Source organism: Equus asinus, chromosome 6 (assembly GCF_041296235.1).
Source record: "Equus asinus isolate D_3611 breed Donkey chromosome 6, EquAss-T2T_v2, whole genome shotgun sequence".
In the NCBI taxonomy this organism is placed as follows: Eukaryota; Metazoa; Chordata; class Mammalia; order Perissodactyla; family Equidae; genus Equus; species Equus asinus.
Window position 1 is genome coordinate 56,153,678 of NC_091795.1, and position 13,048 is coordinate 56,166,725.

The 13,048-nt window shown below is 35.9% G+C and overlaps 1 protein-coding gene across 6 annotated transcripts in view; it reads left to right on the forward strand.

Moving 5' to 3' along the window:
* Positions 1-13,048, forward strand: part of CLHC1 (clathrin heavy chain linker domain containing 1) — a 64,663-nt gene that overhangs the window by 19,432 nt on the left and 32,183 nt on the right. For all 6 annotated transcript variants that reach the window (XM_014842999.3, XM_044772474.2, XM_044772473.2 and 3 more), the window contains 4 exons: positions 1,428-1,629; positions 1,744-1,856; positions 2,220-2,304; positions 3,721-3,827. In XM_014842999.3, coding sequence (XP_014698485.2) covers positions 1,428-1,629; positions 1,744-1,856; positions 2,220-2,304; positions 3,721-3,827 — 507 coding nt within the window. The remainder of the gene's footprint in view (positions 1-1,427; positions 1,630-1,743; positions 1,857-2,219; positions 2,305-3,720; positions 3,828-13,048) is intronic.

The following is a 13,048-nucleotide window of genomic DNA, read 5'->3' on the forward strand; positions in this document are numbered from 1 at the left end:
ACCGTAAAAGATGAAAAGAGTTTCAGTCTGGCTGGATTATATAAAGTATGATGCAGTGGCTCTTAAAGTGTGGTCCTGCATCAACATCAGCATTATCTAGGAGCCTGTTAAAAATGCAGATTCTTTGGTCTCACAGCAGACTTACTGTGTCAGAAACTCCAGGGGTGGGAGTTGGGGTAGGAGTGGTGATGATGCCCAATAGTCAATGTTTTAACAAGTTCTCCAGGTTATTCTGATGTACTCTAAAGCTTGAAGAACCCATGGTATAATATATGGAAAAACTATACATAGAGTATTAAGTTCTGGTGAATATTGTTCATTTATATGGATGTCAGCATTCACTGGTTCCTCATCCTTAGCTAAGCCACATTTTAAGGAACTGGAGTATATCCTGGGATGCATCCAGGATGTTGAGAAGTTTGTATGATGAATGAGTGGATGGAGGAATTGCAAATTTGCGAAAATTTGCCTGCTGTAAATATTCATTCTGGGGAAAAGAAAGAATTTGAGAATAGATAACTGTATTTAAAACTTTTGAGGATTTCAACTACCGTTTACCCAGAGGCAGAATCAATAGGTGGAAATTTTAGGAAGTCAGGTTTGGTTTCGGTGGAAGAAGCTATGTCTTGAGATAATGAGCTACTCCATACCAGAGGATTTCAAGTGAAGTTGAATGGTCATCCTGTGTTTGGTGGAAGCAGGGACTAGATTCACTTTCAGATATAAAATTATGACTGGCAAATTACAAATAGGATACATATGAATAAGTACAGAATAACTGATAAATTGACTAAATGCTGAGAGGATTCAGGGTAAAAGAATGATTAAAATCAAGTAGGATTGATCCAGGGTGGTTTCTGAAAGAGAATTTTGAGGTATGCCTTTAAAGGCAACAATTGGCCTGAATGAGAAGGGAAGTCATTTGAAGTGTGTGTGTGTGTCTGTGTTATGTATAATGAATCGAGAAGACAGACGGAGAGAGGACTGAAGATTTGGCAGGCATTTATAAGCTTTGCATTGGAGAGAATAAACAGATTACCCTGGGGTTAGCCATAGTAGATTAATGGAAGATTTAGTTAAGGAGAAATCATTGGACAGCAATCCTGAATTGTTAGGCAGAAGCCCTTGGTGTTATAGTGTAGCAGTGATATTTAGTGGTTTGCAAGATGTGGTGATGAGGTCATTAAAAATGGTTTTTCTTAAGATCCTAAGGTTTGGACAATCAGTCTTCATGGATGATATGTTTAAAACTGCTAGCCATTTAAGATTGTATGTTAATGTTCAGTAAGCTACAAGTTCATGCTGCCATTTATTTCTTATTTCTTAACATGGTTGACTATCTGACCTATTTTGCTAAGACTTGCTGTTTGAGCACAAGAGTCCCGCACATGGCTTGACTTGTTTGATTTGTTCCCTTTTTCACATAGGCATGACTCTCCAAGAATCTGTCAATTTAGATGCCCTCACGAAATATCGGAAACATCTTGAAGATAAATATACAGAAATTAAACAAGTTATGTCAAAAAAATATGTACCAGCTCAGAGGAAGGTGGAGTTAGACAATGAAATGATTGAGATATTAAAACGGCGAGATTTAGCTGAAAATATGAACAAAGAATTACAGTTTCGGTATGAAAGTTGATTTTATATCTTTCAAGTTTGAAGCTTTTGTTTGTGTTTATTCTAATATTCCACTATTTGATTTTAGATTCAGTGAATTGTTGATTTTTTTTATCTTTGTAGTCATCAAAGACTGCAGACTGTTTCATATGCACTTACTTCACGGGTAAAATCTGATAAGAGCAGCTCATTTCAAGACTTTGTGGAGCAAATTCAGAAAACTAAAGATATGCATGGTATCTATATTTTTTAATTAACACAAATAATAGAAAACATTATTTTTTTTTTCCCAGAGCTAGAATGGGATTTTCCTAGGCTGTGTTTAAAGAAAACAAAAATGTGCTTACTTCTGTTAGATCCCTGTTACCCTATGGGCTTCTTCCTTCAATAGCTGACAGATAATTGTAAAGAGTAGACTTGGTGAGCCAGAGAGAATACCTGCAAATAAGGAAGAAAGGGACAGGGAGCCACTCAGTGTAGAAAGGGGTTGGTGGTGGTAGAAAGCATAACATTAAGCTGTTGGTATTAAACATATGTATGTTTATTATTTTCTGTTGATAACCTTAAATATCATCTGGTGGTGCTTTCAATATTTACAGGTGATCAAGGCATTGTTGAGGAACTACTTGAAGATGATCCAGGCAAGGCAAAAGAAGCTGAAATTTTGCTTTACTACATTGAAAGGCAAATATTTTAAAAGCTTTGATTTTCCTTCTTAAAATGTTTTAGCATTTATTTAATATTTGTTTAGCATTTATTTAGCATCTTGATGAGCTATAGTCTCTAGCTTTTGTATCTTTAAAATTCTACCCTAGTAGAAAAATTAGAAAATAAACTAGAATTTTTAAAAATAGATTCTTGGTGGAAAAAATACCGGGTTGGGAGTCTAGGAGATTTTCCAGAGGATATAGGTAGATTGTAGTATTGATTTAAGTTTGTATTTATATTTTTCTTGTATTCCCTAACCATCAACCTGATGTTAGAAAGTATTTATAAGAATGTCTTCTTGAATCAGATTACCTTAGCCAATTCAGTCTTTTTTTCTCATTGTTTCCATCCTATGACATATTAAGAAGGCATATTTCTCCCTAATACGTGTTAACTTATTATATATAGCGTATAATAGAGGCTTAAAGAGATCTAAGACTTTATTCTTTAAAAGGTTAATTCATAGGCTATGAGGCCAATATATAATGAACATATCTAATAATTGTAGTCTTATATGTTAAACAGTTTTCAACCGTTGATTTGCTTGTTGACATGGTACAAAGAAGGGGTACAGATCATTTTAGGGGGCACCAAAGACTGTGTTATTTCCTTAGACTGTGTTCTTCTCTAAGCCTACCAGCTGTAGATATGAGAGAAAAATCCTTGTTGAGGTTATAAGTTTTATGTATTTTGCTTAATATTTCTTTGGTGTTTTTCTCCTCCGGGGTCCCACATTTATTTGCAACACTAGGTAAATCTCGTTTGCCATAGTTTTATTAATTATGAGGTAAGGCCTGATTTGAAGACATTTGGCCTTAGGAAGAGGTGTAGAGGCTTAAGTTATCTGAACTCTTGTCTTTTCTTCTTGTGTTAGTTTCATGTTTAATTGGGACTCTTATGCCTGACAGAGCAACATAGCTTCTGAAATACCAAGGATACCTTTTAATCTCCAGCTTGGCAGCCTTTGTGTTCAATTACTATTTCCCCTAGGCTGAGCCTCTAAATGTATTGCCCTTCTTTCCCTGATAACCCTTTTCATCTGCAGATGGTATGAGGGCAAAAAATCTGATCTTGTTGTAAATGCACTTCAGGTCCTTTTTTTTCCATTTTTTATGGCTTACTATAAGTACTATAAGAATAAAGTACAGGATCAGGTTCAAAGTCAGCTGGCAGGTGAGCATTTCATTCTGAGGCTACAAAATATGACAGAATGTTAGGGAAAGAAGTAAAATAACATCTTACAGAGTGAATGAATCTAGATATAGTTTATTAGAATTGCTTTTCTATATTACTATGCCACTATGTTTAGTCTGTATTAGACATTTCTAATCAGTTTTCTTTTGGTTTTTTTTGTGTACTATTATAATGTGTAATGAAATGCAATGACTGTAGGTTCAATGAATTAATCTCACTTGGTGAATATGAAAAGGCAGCTGGTTTTGCTGCAAACAGTCCTAGAAGAATTCTTCAAAACACTGGGACAATGAATAAATTTAAGGGTAAGCATTTTTCTCTGAACCTCACATATGTGTACAAATTATACTTTTTTTCCCTGATAGAATGGAAAGACTATTGAACTAGGGAGCTAAAGATCTAGGGTCCAGGCCTATCTCTACCATTTACTCAGTTTCCTGAGCTGTAACATTAAGAGGTTTGATTAGGTTTCTAAATTAAATTATGAAATATTTCAAATATAAGAAAAGTATGGAGAAACACCTAATAGCCATATATAGACAATCAAAGTTTCACAAATGTTAATATTTTATCAAATTTGCTGTACTTCCTTTTACAAACAGCTTTATTGTGGTAAGTTGACATCCATACAAGAAATTGTACATATTTAAAGCACACAATTTGATAAGTTTTGACATATGTATCACCCAAAAGTTCCCCCATTCCCCTCAATAATCCCTCTCTCTCACTGCTCCCCAACCCCCCTCCTCTCCCTCCCGCAGCTTCCCCACTCTCCTGAGGCAACCACTAGTCTGCTTTCAGTCACCACAGATTAGTTTGCATTTTCTAGAATTTTATATAAATGGAATCATATAGTAGGTATTCTTTTTTGACTAACTTCTTGCACTCAGCATAATTATTTTGAAATTCATTTATGTGTTGCATCTATCCATAGTTCATTTTTTTTTACTCCTGAGTAGTATTCCATTATGTGAGTACAAATCCTTTTCAGACATATGATTTGCAAATGTTTTCTCTCAGTCTGTGGCTTACCTTTTCATTCTCTTAACAGTATCTTTCTTAAAGTAAAAGTTTAAAATTTTGTTGAAATCCAATTTATGAATTTTTTTCTCTTATGGATTGTGATTTTAATGTCATACCTAAGAAATCTGTGCCTAATCTGCAGAGATTTCTCTCCTATTGTTTTTTCCTAAGGATTTTAGTTTCAGATTTACATTTAGGTCTATGATCCACTTTGAGTTAATTTTTATATATGGTGCAAGGTAGGGAGCAAAGTTTATTTTTTTGCCTATAGCTATTCAGTTATTCCAGGATAACTCATTAGAAAGACTTTCTCCTCTGAATTGCCTTTGTATCTTTATGGAAGATCAGTTGTCCATAGGTATGTAGGTTTATTCTATTTCATTGATCTATTTGTTTATCTTGATGCCAGTACTACACAATCTTAATTACTGTAGCTCTATAATGTCTGGAAATCAGATAGTCTTCAAACTCTGTTCTTTATCAAATTCTGTTTGGCTATTCTAGGTCTTTCATATTTCTGTTAAAATTTTTAGGATCAGCTTGTAAATCTCTACAAAAAAGCTTGCAAGGGATTGCATTGAATATATAGATCAATTTGGGGAGAATAGACACTGAACAATGTTGAATCTTCTGATCCAATGAACCCATAAACGTAGTGTATCTCTTCACTTATTTATGTCTTCTAAAATTTCTTTCACCAAGGTTTTGTAGTTTTCAGTGTTCACGTCTTTTTTTTCTTTTGACATTGAAAAAATTTAACATTTTACTCAAAAATTTTTAGACATCTTACAAATACCCAGGAACTCTTTCTTTGGATGTGCCGTGAAATCAGTGTAAGTTAAAAGCGATATTAGTATATTCCTGAGTTTCTTTCTCTTCTCCCCTTGACTTGGTCTGCTCAAAGTATGGATTGCAAGTTTCAGTAAAAATCAAAGCTTGTAATTAAGGCTTAAATAGGCATAATTACCAGTGAAATTGGAAAATAGCAAACTTTTATTAATTTTCTAGGTATGTGAATCTTATGCTGAGAAATTCACCAATATTAGACTGGTGCTACTTACTGAGTTTTGCTTAGAATCATAAAATGTTCTCTTATTTTAAAACTAACCTACACTTTAAAAAGATGAGAGACTCAGGAAGGAAATGCAGAGGTATAAATAAAGGAGAGGTAAACTCAATGGAGCTTATAAATATACAGATTAATTTTTCTAATTATTTTCATTCTAAGTGGAAATTTTTGATGTCAGGTATATACAGCCTATTTTTCATAAATTTCTCCCAATAAAACCCTTTAAATTCAACAATTTGAACAAAAAGTTCTTTTGCTCTGTCTGAACACAGAAAATCTGTCGCCATACGCATAGTGCATATGAACTTGTATATTTATAGAGATTACATGACTGTGAATTGTGTGCAAATGGCCCATCTCATATTTTTGCATGCTCAATTTTCAGGATTCTATCCTAGTGGATGGTAACACAGAATATAATTTTTTTTTTAAGATTGGCCCTGAGCTAACATCTGTTGCCAATCTTTTTTTTCTTCTTCCTCCCAAAGCACCCCAGTACATAGCTGTATATTCTAGTTCTAGGTTCTTCCAGTTCTGCCATATGGGATGCCGCCTCAGCATGGCCTGATGAGCAGTGCTAGGTCCGTGCCCAGGATCCAAATTGGTGAAACCCTGGTCCGCCAAAGTGGAACATGCAAACTTAACAACTTGACCATGGAGTTGGCCCCCAGAGCATAATTTTATAATTTTTACTTAGTTGACTTGAAGTTAAGAAACCTTCCCAACAATTATTTGCAGTTTAATAACTGAATGATTATCAGATCATGTTATACTACAAAAGTATTCTTACGTCATGAATGCTGATAGTGTGCATTTTGGGTGTTGAATTGGTAACTTTTATAAGTCAGAGGTTTAAATTGGCATTTACAAAAGTAAGCCAAAGCCTGCAGATTGTGGTAACCAAAGAGGTTTCTACCACAAAGCATTTATAGTTTCATAAGGGACACAGAAGCACAGAGAATTAAGTGAGTTTTGATCGATGCTTAGGTCTTATATGTCTTTTGTTAGATTTGTCTCTACATATTTTATACTTTTTATGCTATTATAATTTTTGTTTCAATTTCTGAAATTGTTTGTTGCTAGTATATAGAAATACCATTGAATTTTGTATATTGGTCCTGTGACCTCTTTAAACTTGTTGATGAGTTCTAGTACTTTTATTGTGGATTTCTTAGAATTTTCTACACAGGTGATCATGTCATCTGCTAATAGAGAGTTCTTCTCCCTTTCCAATATGGATACCTTTTGTTTTTCTTTCCTTATTGCACTGGCTAGATCTTCCATTACAGTCTTAAATAGAGTGGTGAGAGCAGATATCCTGGCCTTGTTCTTGATCTTAGAGATAAAGCATTTAGTCTTTCATCATGTATGATATTAGCTGTAGATTTTTCATAGATGCCTTTTATGAGGTTGACAAAATTCCATTCTATTTATGGTTGGTGAGAATTTTTATGAGGATTGGATGTTAGATTTGTCAAATACTTTTTCTACATTTATTAAGATGACCATGTGGTTTTTGTCCTTTAGCCTATTAATATAATGTATTTCTTTCCTAGGGAAAACACAAAATTTAATAATTTTGCTATACTTACAGTTTTGTAACCATTACCATAATTTAATTTTAGAACATTTTCATCTTTCCAAAAATAAACCTTGTATCCATTAACTCCTCATTCTCTACTCCTTGTTCCCCCTCCAAATCCTAGGTAACTACTAATCTACTTGCTGTCTATATAGATGTGCTTATTCTGGACCTTTCTTATAAATAGGATCATACAGCAAGTCGTCTTTTGTGGCTGACTTCTTTCACTTAGCATAATGTTCTTGAGGTTCATTCATGCTGTAGTATGTATCAGTCATTCATTCCTTTTTGTGGTCAAATAATATTTCATTGTATGGATATACTGCATTTGTTTATCTGTTCATCAGTTGATGGTCATTGGTTGTTTCCACTTTTTGGCTATTATAAATAATGTAGCTATGAACATTTGTGTACAAGTTTTTATGTGGACATATGCTTTTATTTCTCTTGGGTAGATACCTAGGAGTGGAATGGCTAGGTTATATATATGGTAACTGTATGTTAATACTTTGAGGAACTGCTGAAATGTTTGCACTGTTTTCCATTCCCATCAACACTGTATAAGGGTTCCAATTTCTCCACATCCTTACCAACACTTGTTAATGTCTGTCTTTTTAATTACAGCCTTTCTAATCTGTGTGAAATAGTATCTCATTGTGGTTTTGATTTGTATGTCCCTAATGACTAACAATGTTGAGCATCTTTTCTTGTGCCTGTTGGCATTTGTATATCGTCTTTGGAGAAAAGTCTATTCTTTGCCCATTTTAAAATTGTATTATTTGTGTTTTTATTATTGAGTTGCAAGAGTTCTTTTTATATTCTGGATAAAAATTCCTTATCGGAGGGAGTGTTGTCAGCATCATGTCAGAGTGAGCTCTTCCCCAAGACTCTCCCCACTAAGACACAATGAAAAGGGCACATTCATATACCAACAGAGGACATTCACACAACACAAAAGATGTCTGAGAGGCCCACACAGCCATACATCTGAAGGTGGAGGTGCTGGACCCCCTGGAGGAAGTGGAAGGAGGTAAGGGGATCTCCTCTTCCTCCCCGAGTGGCAGTGACCCAAGGCATGGGGCCATTGGTGGCTCTGAGAGGAGAAGGGAGAGGGGCAGCCCTTCCCGGGAATATCTTTGCTCTCCAAGTTCCTTCACAGCCTGTGGGAAAGCCCCACACAGAGGTGACTAAGCTATTGTGGAGGGTGTCTTCATCAAACCAACACTTCAGGAGAGCAGATAGTGAGGGCAGAGCAAGGACACCCCCCTGGATTACGCAGGGAAAAGAAAGCACCCTTCCCCATGCCTGGTACTCCAGCTCAGCTGGTTGGCCAGAATGCCCGCACATACAATGGAAAAGTGGCAGCTGTGAGTAAGCAAGCCAGGGTTGCAGCAGGCTCAGAATACACGACTCTTGACCCCCACCCAGTGGCAGCAGGTGGAATCTGTGACCAGATACTATCACTATGCAGAGGCACAAGTCCACGCTATCAAACAGTATGAAAAAATATATTAATACTCTATACCAGGAGGAAAATGACAAGTACCCAGAAATCAGTCCTGAAGGCATAGAAATTTGTAATCTAAATGACAGAGAATTCAAATAGCTATCATAAAAAAAGCTCCATGAAGTACAAGAAAATACAGATAGCTCAACGACATCAGACACTTCACAAAAGAGATTGAAACTATAAAGAAAAACCAATCAGAAATGTTGGAGGTGAAAAACACAATGGATGAGATAAAGAAAAATCTGGACTCCCTGAATAACAAAGCTGATATTATGGAGGAGAGAATCAGCAGTCTGGAGGACAGAAGTATATAAATGCTTCAGATAGAGGAGGAAGGAGAACTAAGACTAAAAAGAAATCAAGTTCTCCAAGAAATATCCAACTCAATTAGGAAATGCAACATAAGGATTATAGGTATTCAAGAAGGATAAGAGAAGGAGAATAGAGCAGAAAGCATGTTCAAAGAAATAATAGCTGAGGCTGTCCCAAGCCTGGGGAAGGAGCTGGAAATACAAGTGAAAGAAGTTAATAGAACTCCTAATTATATCAATGTAAAAACAACTTCTCCAAGGCATATAGTAGTAAAGCTGGCAAAAGTCAATGACAAAGAAAAAATATTAAGGGCAGCAAGGCAGAAGAAAATAACTTACAAAGGAACCCCTATCAGGCTTCCAGTGGACTTCTCAGCAGAAATGGTACAGGCTAGGAGAGAGTGGAATGATATATTCAAAATTCTGAAAGACAAAAACTTTCAGCCAAGAATACTCTATCCAGTGAAAATATCCTTCAGATAAGATTGAAAAATAAAAACTTTCCCAGATATACAAAAGCTAATGGACTTCATCACCACAAGAACCCCCTATAAGAAATGCTCAAGAAAGTCCTCACACCTGAAAAAAATGAAAGGGTTTACAAAGCCTTGAGCAAGGAGATAAATTGGTAGACAAAATCAGAAAATTGCAATTCTCTATTGGAACAGGTTAGCAAACAATTATAACATTAGAGATAAAGGGAAGGAAAACATCAAAAATAAATATAATCTCATAATTTTAACCACAAACTCACAATACAAGATGGAATAAGTTGTGACAATAATAACTTAGAAGAGGAAGAGGATAGGGATAGAATTGGCTTAGTCTAAGGAAATAAGAGGCTATCAGAAAGTGGACTATCTCATCTATAAGACTTTTTTATACAAACCTCATGGTAACCACTAAACAAATAATCAGAACAGAGACACAAGTGATAAATAGAGAGAAAACTAAGAAAACTATCATAGAGAACTACCAAACTGAATTAGTAGTCCAAAATACATGGGACAAGAAACTAGGGAACTGCAGAAGAAACGGAAAATGAGTGATAAAATGGTAGCTTAATCCCTCATATTATCAATAATCACTCTAAATGTAAATAGATTGAATTCTCCAATCAAAAGACACAGAGTGGTAAGACGGATTAAAAAACAAGACCCAACAATGTATTGCCTCCAGGAAACACATCTCAGCTCTAAAGACAAACACAGGCTCAGAGTGAAGGGATGGAAGACAATACTCCAAGCTAATGGCAAAAAAAGAAAGCAAGTGTTACCATACTTTTATCAGACAAAGAAGACTTCAAGACAAAAAAGGTAATGAGAGACAAAGAGGGACAGTATATAATGATAAAACGGATGCTCCACCAAGGAGACATAACACTTATAACTACATATGCATCCAACACAGGAGTACCAAAGTACATAAAGCAACTATTAACAAGCCTAAAAGGAGATATTAACAACAACACAATAATATTAGGGGACCTTAACACCCCACTTACATCAATGGATAGATCATCCAGACAGAAAGTTGAGAAGGAAATAGTGGATTTAGATGAAAAACTGGACCAGATGGACTTAATAGATATATATATAGAACACTCCATCCAAAAACAACAGAATACACATTCTTCTCAAGTGCACATGGAACATTCTCAAGGATAGACCATATGTTAGGCAAAAAGGCAAGCCTCAATAAATTTAAGCAGACTGAAGCCATATCAAGTACCTTTTCTGACCATAATGCTATGAAACGAGAAATCAGCTGCAAGAAAAAAGCTGGGAAAGTGACAAACATGTGGAGACTAAACAGCATACTACTGAACAACCAATTGATCATTGAAGAAATTAAAGGAGAAATCAAAAAATATCCCTGGGGCGGGCTCTGTGGCCAAGTGGTTAAGTTCGCACGCTCTGCTGTGGCAGCCCAGGGTTTGGATCCTGGGCGCAGACATGGCACTGCTTGTCAGGCCATGTTGAGGCGGCATCCCACATCCCACAACTAGAAGGACCTGCAACTAAGATATACAACTGTGCACAGGGGCGGTTTGGGAAGGAAAGCAGAAAAAAAAAAGATTGGCAACAGTTGTTAGCCCAGGTGCCAATCCTTAAGAAGAAAAAAAAAAGGAAGATTGGCAACAGTTCTTAGCCCAGGTGCCAATCTTTAAAAAGAAAATATATCTGGAGACAAATGATAATGAAAATACTCCATACCAACTCATATGGGTTACAGCAAAAGCAGTCCTAAGAGGGAAATTCATAGCAATACAGTCCACCTTAACAAACAAGAAAAATCTCAAATAAGCAATCTTAAACTACACTTAAGAGAATTAGAAAAAGAAGAACAGGGCCGGCCCTGTGGCTGAGTGGTTAAGTTTGCACGCTCCACTTCAGCGGCTTAGGGTTTCTCTGGTTCAGATCCTGGGCGTGGACATGGCACCACTCATCAGGACATGCTTAGTTGGTGTCCCACATAGCACAACCAGAGGAACTCACAGCTAGAATATACAACTAGGTACTGGGGGGGGGGGTGGGAAGAAAAAAAAGAAGAAGAAGAAGATTGGCAATAGCTGTTAGCTCAGGTGCCATTCTTTAAAAAAAGAAAAAGAAGAACAAACAAGGCTCAAAGTCAGCAGGAGGAGGGAAATAATAAAAATTAGAGCAGAGATAAGTGAAATTGAAACAACAACAACAACAACAACAGGAAAAAACAGCAGAAATGAGCAATGAAACAAAGAGCTGCTTCTTTGAGAAGATAAACAAAATTGACAACCCCTTAGCCAGACTCACTAAGAAGAAAAAGAGAGAAGCTCAAATAAATAAAATGAAACAAGAGAAATTACAATGGATACCACAGAAATACAAAGGATTATAGGAGAATACTATGAAAAACTATATGCCAACAAACTGGACCATCTAGAAGAAATGGATAAATTCTTAGAAGCATACAACTTCCCAAAACTGAACCAAGAAAAAATAGAGAATCTGAATAGACTGATCACAAGTAAAGAGATTGAAACAGTAATCAAAAACCTCCCCCAAAAATTAAAGTCCAGGACCAGATGGCTTCTCTAGAGAATTCTCCCAAACATTCAAAGAAAATTTAATACCTATCCCTCTCAAACTATTCCAAAAAATTGAGGAAGATGGAGCACTTCCTAACACATTCTAAAAGGCCAACATCACCCTGATCCCAAAGCCAGACAAGGACAACACAAAGAAGGAAAATTACAGGCCAATATTGCTGATGAACATAGATGCAAAAATCCTTAACAATATATTGGCAAACCAAATACAGCAATACATTAAAAAGATCATACACCATGATCAAGTGGGATTCATACAAGGGACACAGGGATGGTTCAACATCCTCAAATCAATAAATGTGATACACCACATTAACAAAATGAGGAATAAAAACTGCATGATTATCTCAATAGATGCAGAAAAAGCATTTGACAGGATCCAACAGCCATTTATGATAAAAACTCTCAATAAAATGGGTATAGAAGGAAAGTACCTCAACATAATAAAGGCCATGTATGACAAACCCACAGGCAACATCATACTCAATGGGGAAAAGCTGAAAGCCATCCCTCTCAGAACAGGAACAAAACAAGGGTGCCCACTCTTGCTAGAGGTATTCAATATAGTACTGGAGGTTTTGGTCAGAGCAATTAGGCAAGAAAAAAGAGATAAAAGGAGTCCACATCGGCAATGAAGAAGTGAAACTCTCGCTGTTTGTAGATGACATGATTTTACACGTGGAGAACCCTAAAGAAATCCATTGGAAAACTTTTAGAAATAATCAACAACTACAGCAAAGTTACAGGGTACAAAATCAGCTTAAAAAATTAGTTGCATTTCTATACTCTGATAGTGAACTAACAGAAAGAGAAATCAAGAATAAAATCCCATTTACGATCGCAACAAAGGGAATAAAATATCTAGGAATAAATTTAACCAAGGAGGTGAAAGACCTATACAATGAAAACTATAAGATGTTGTTGAAAGAAATTGATGATAACA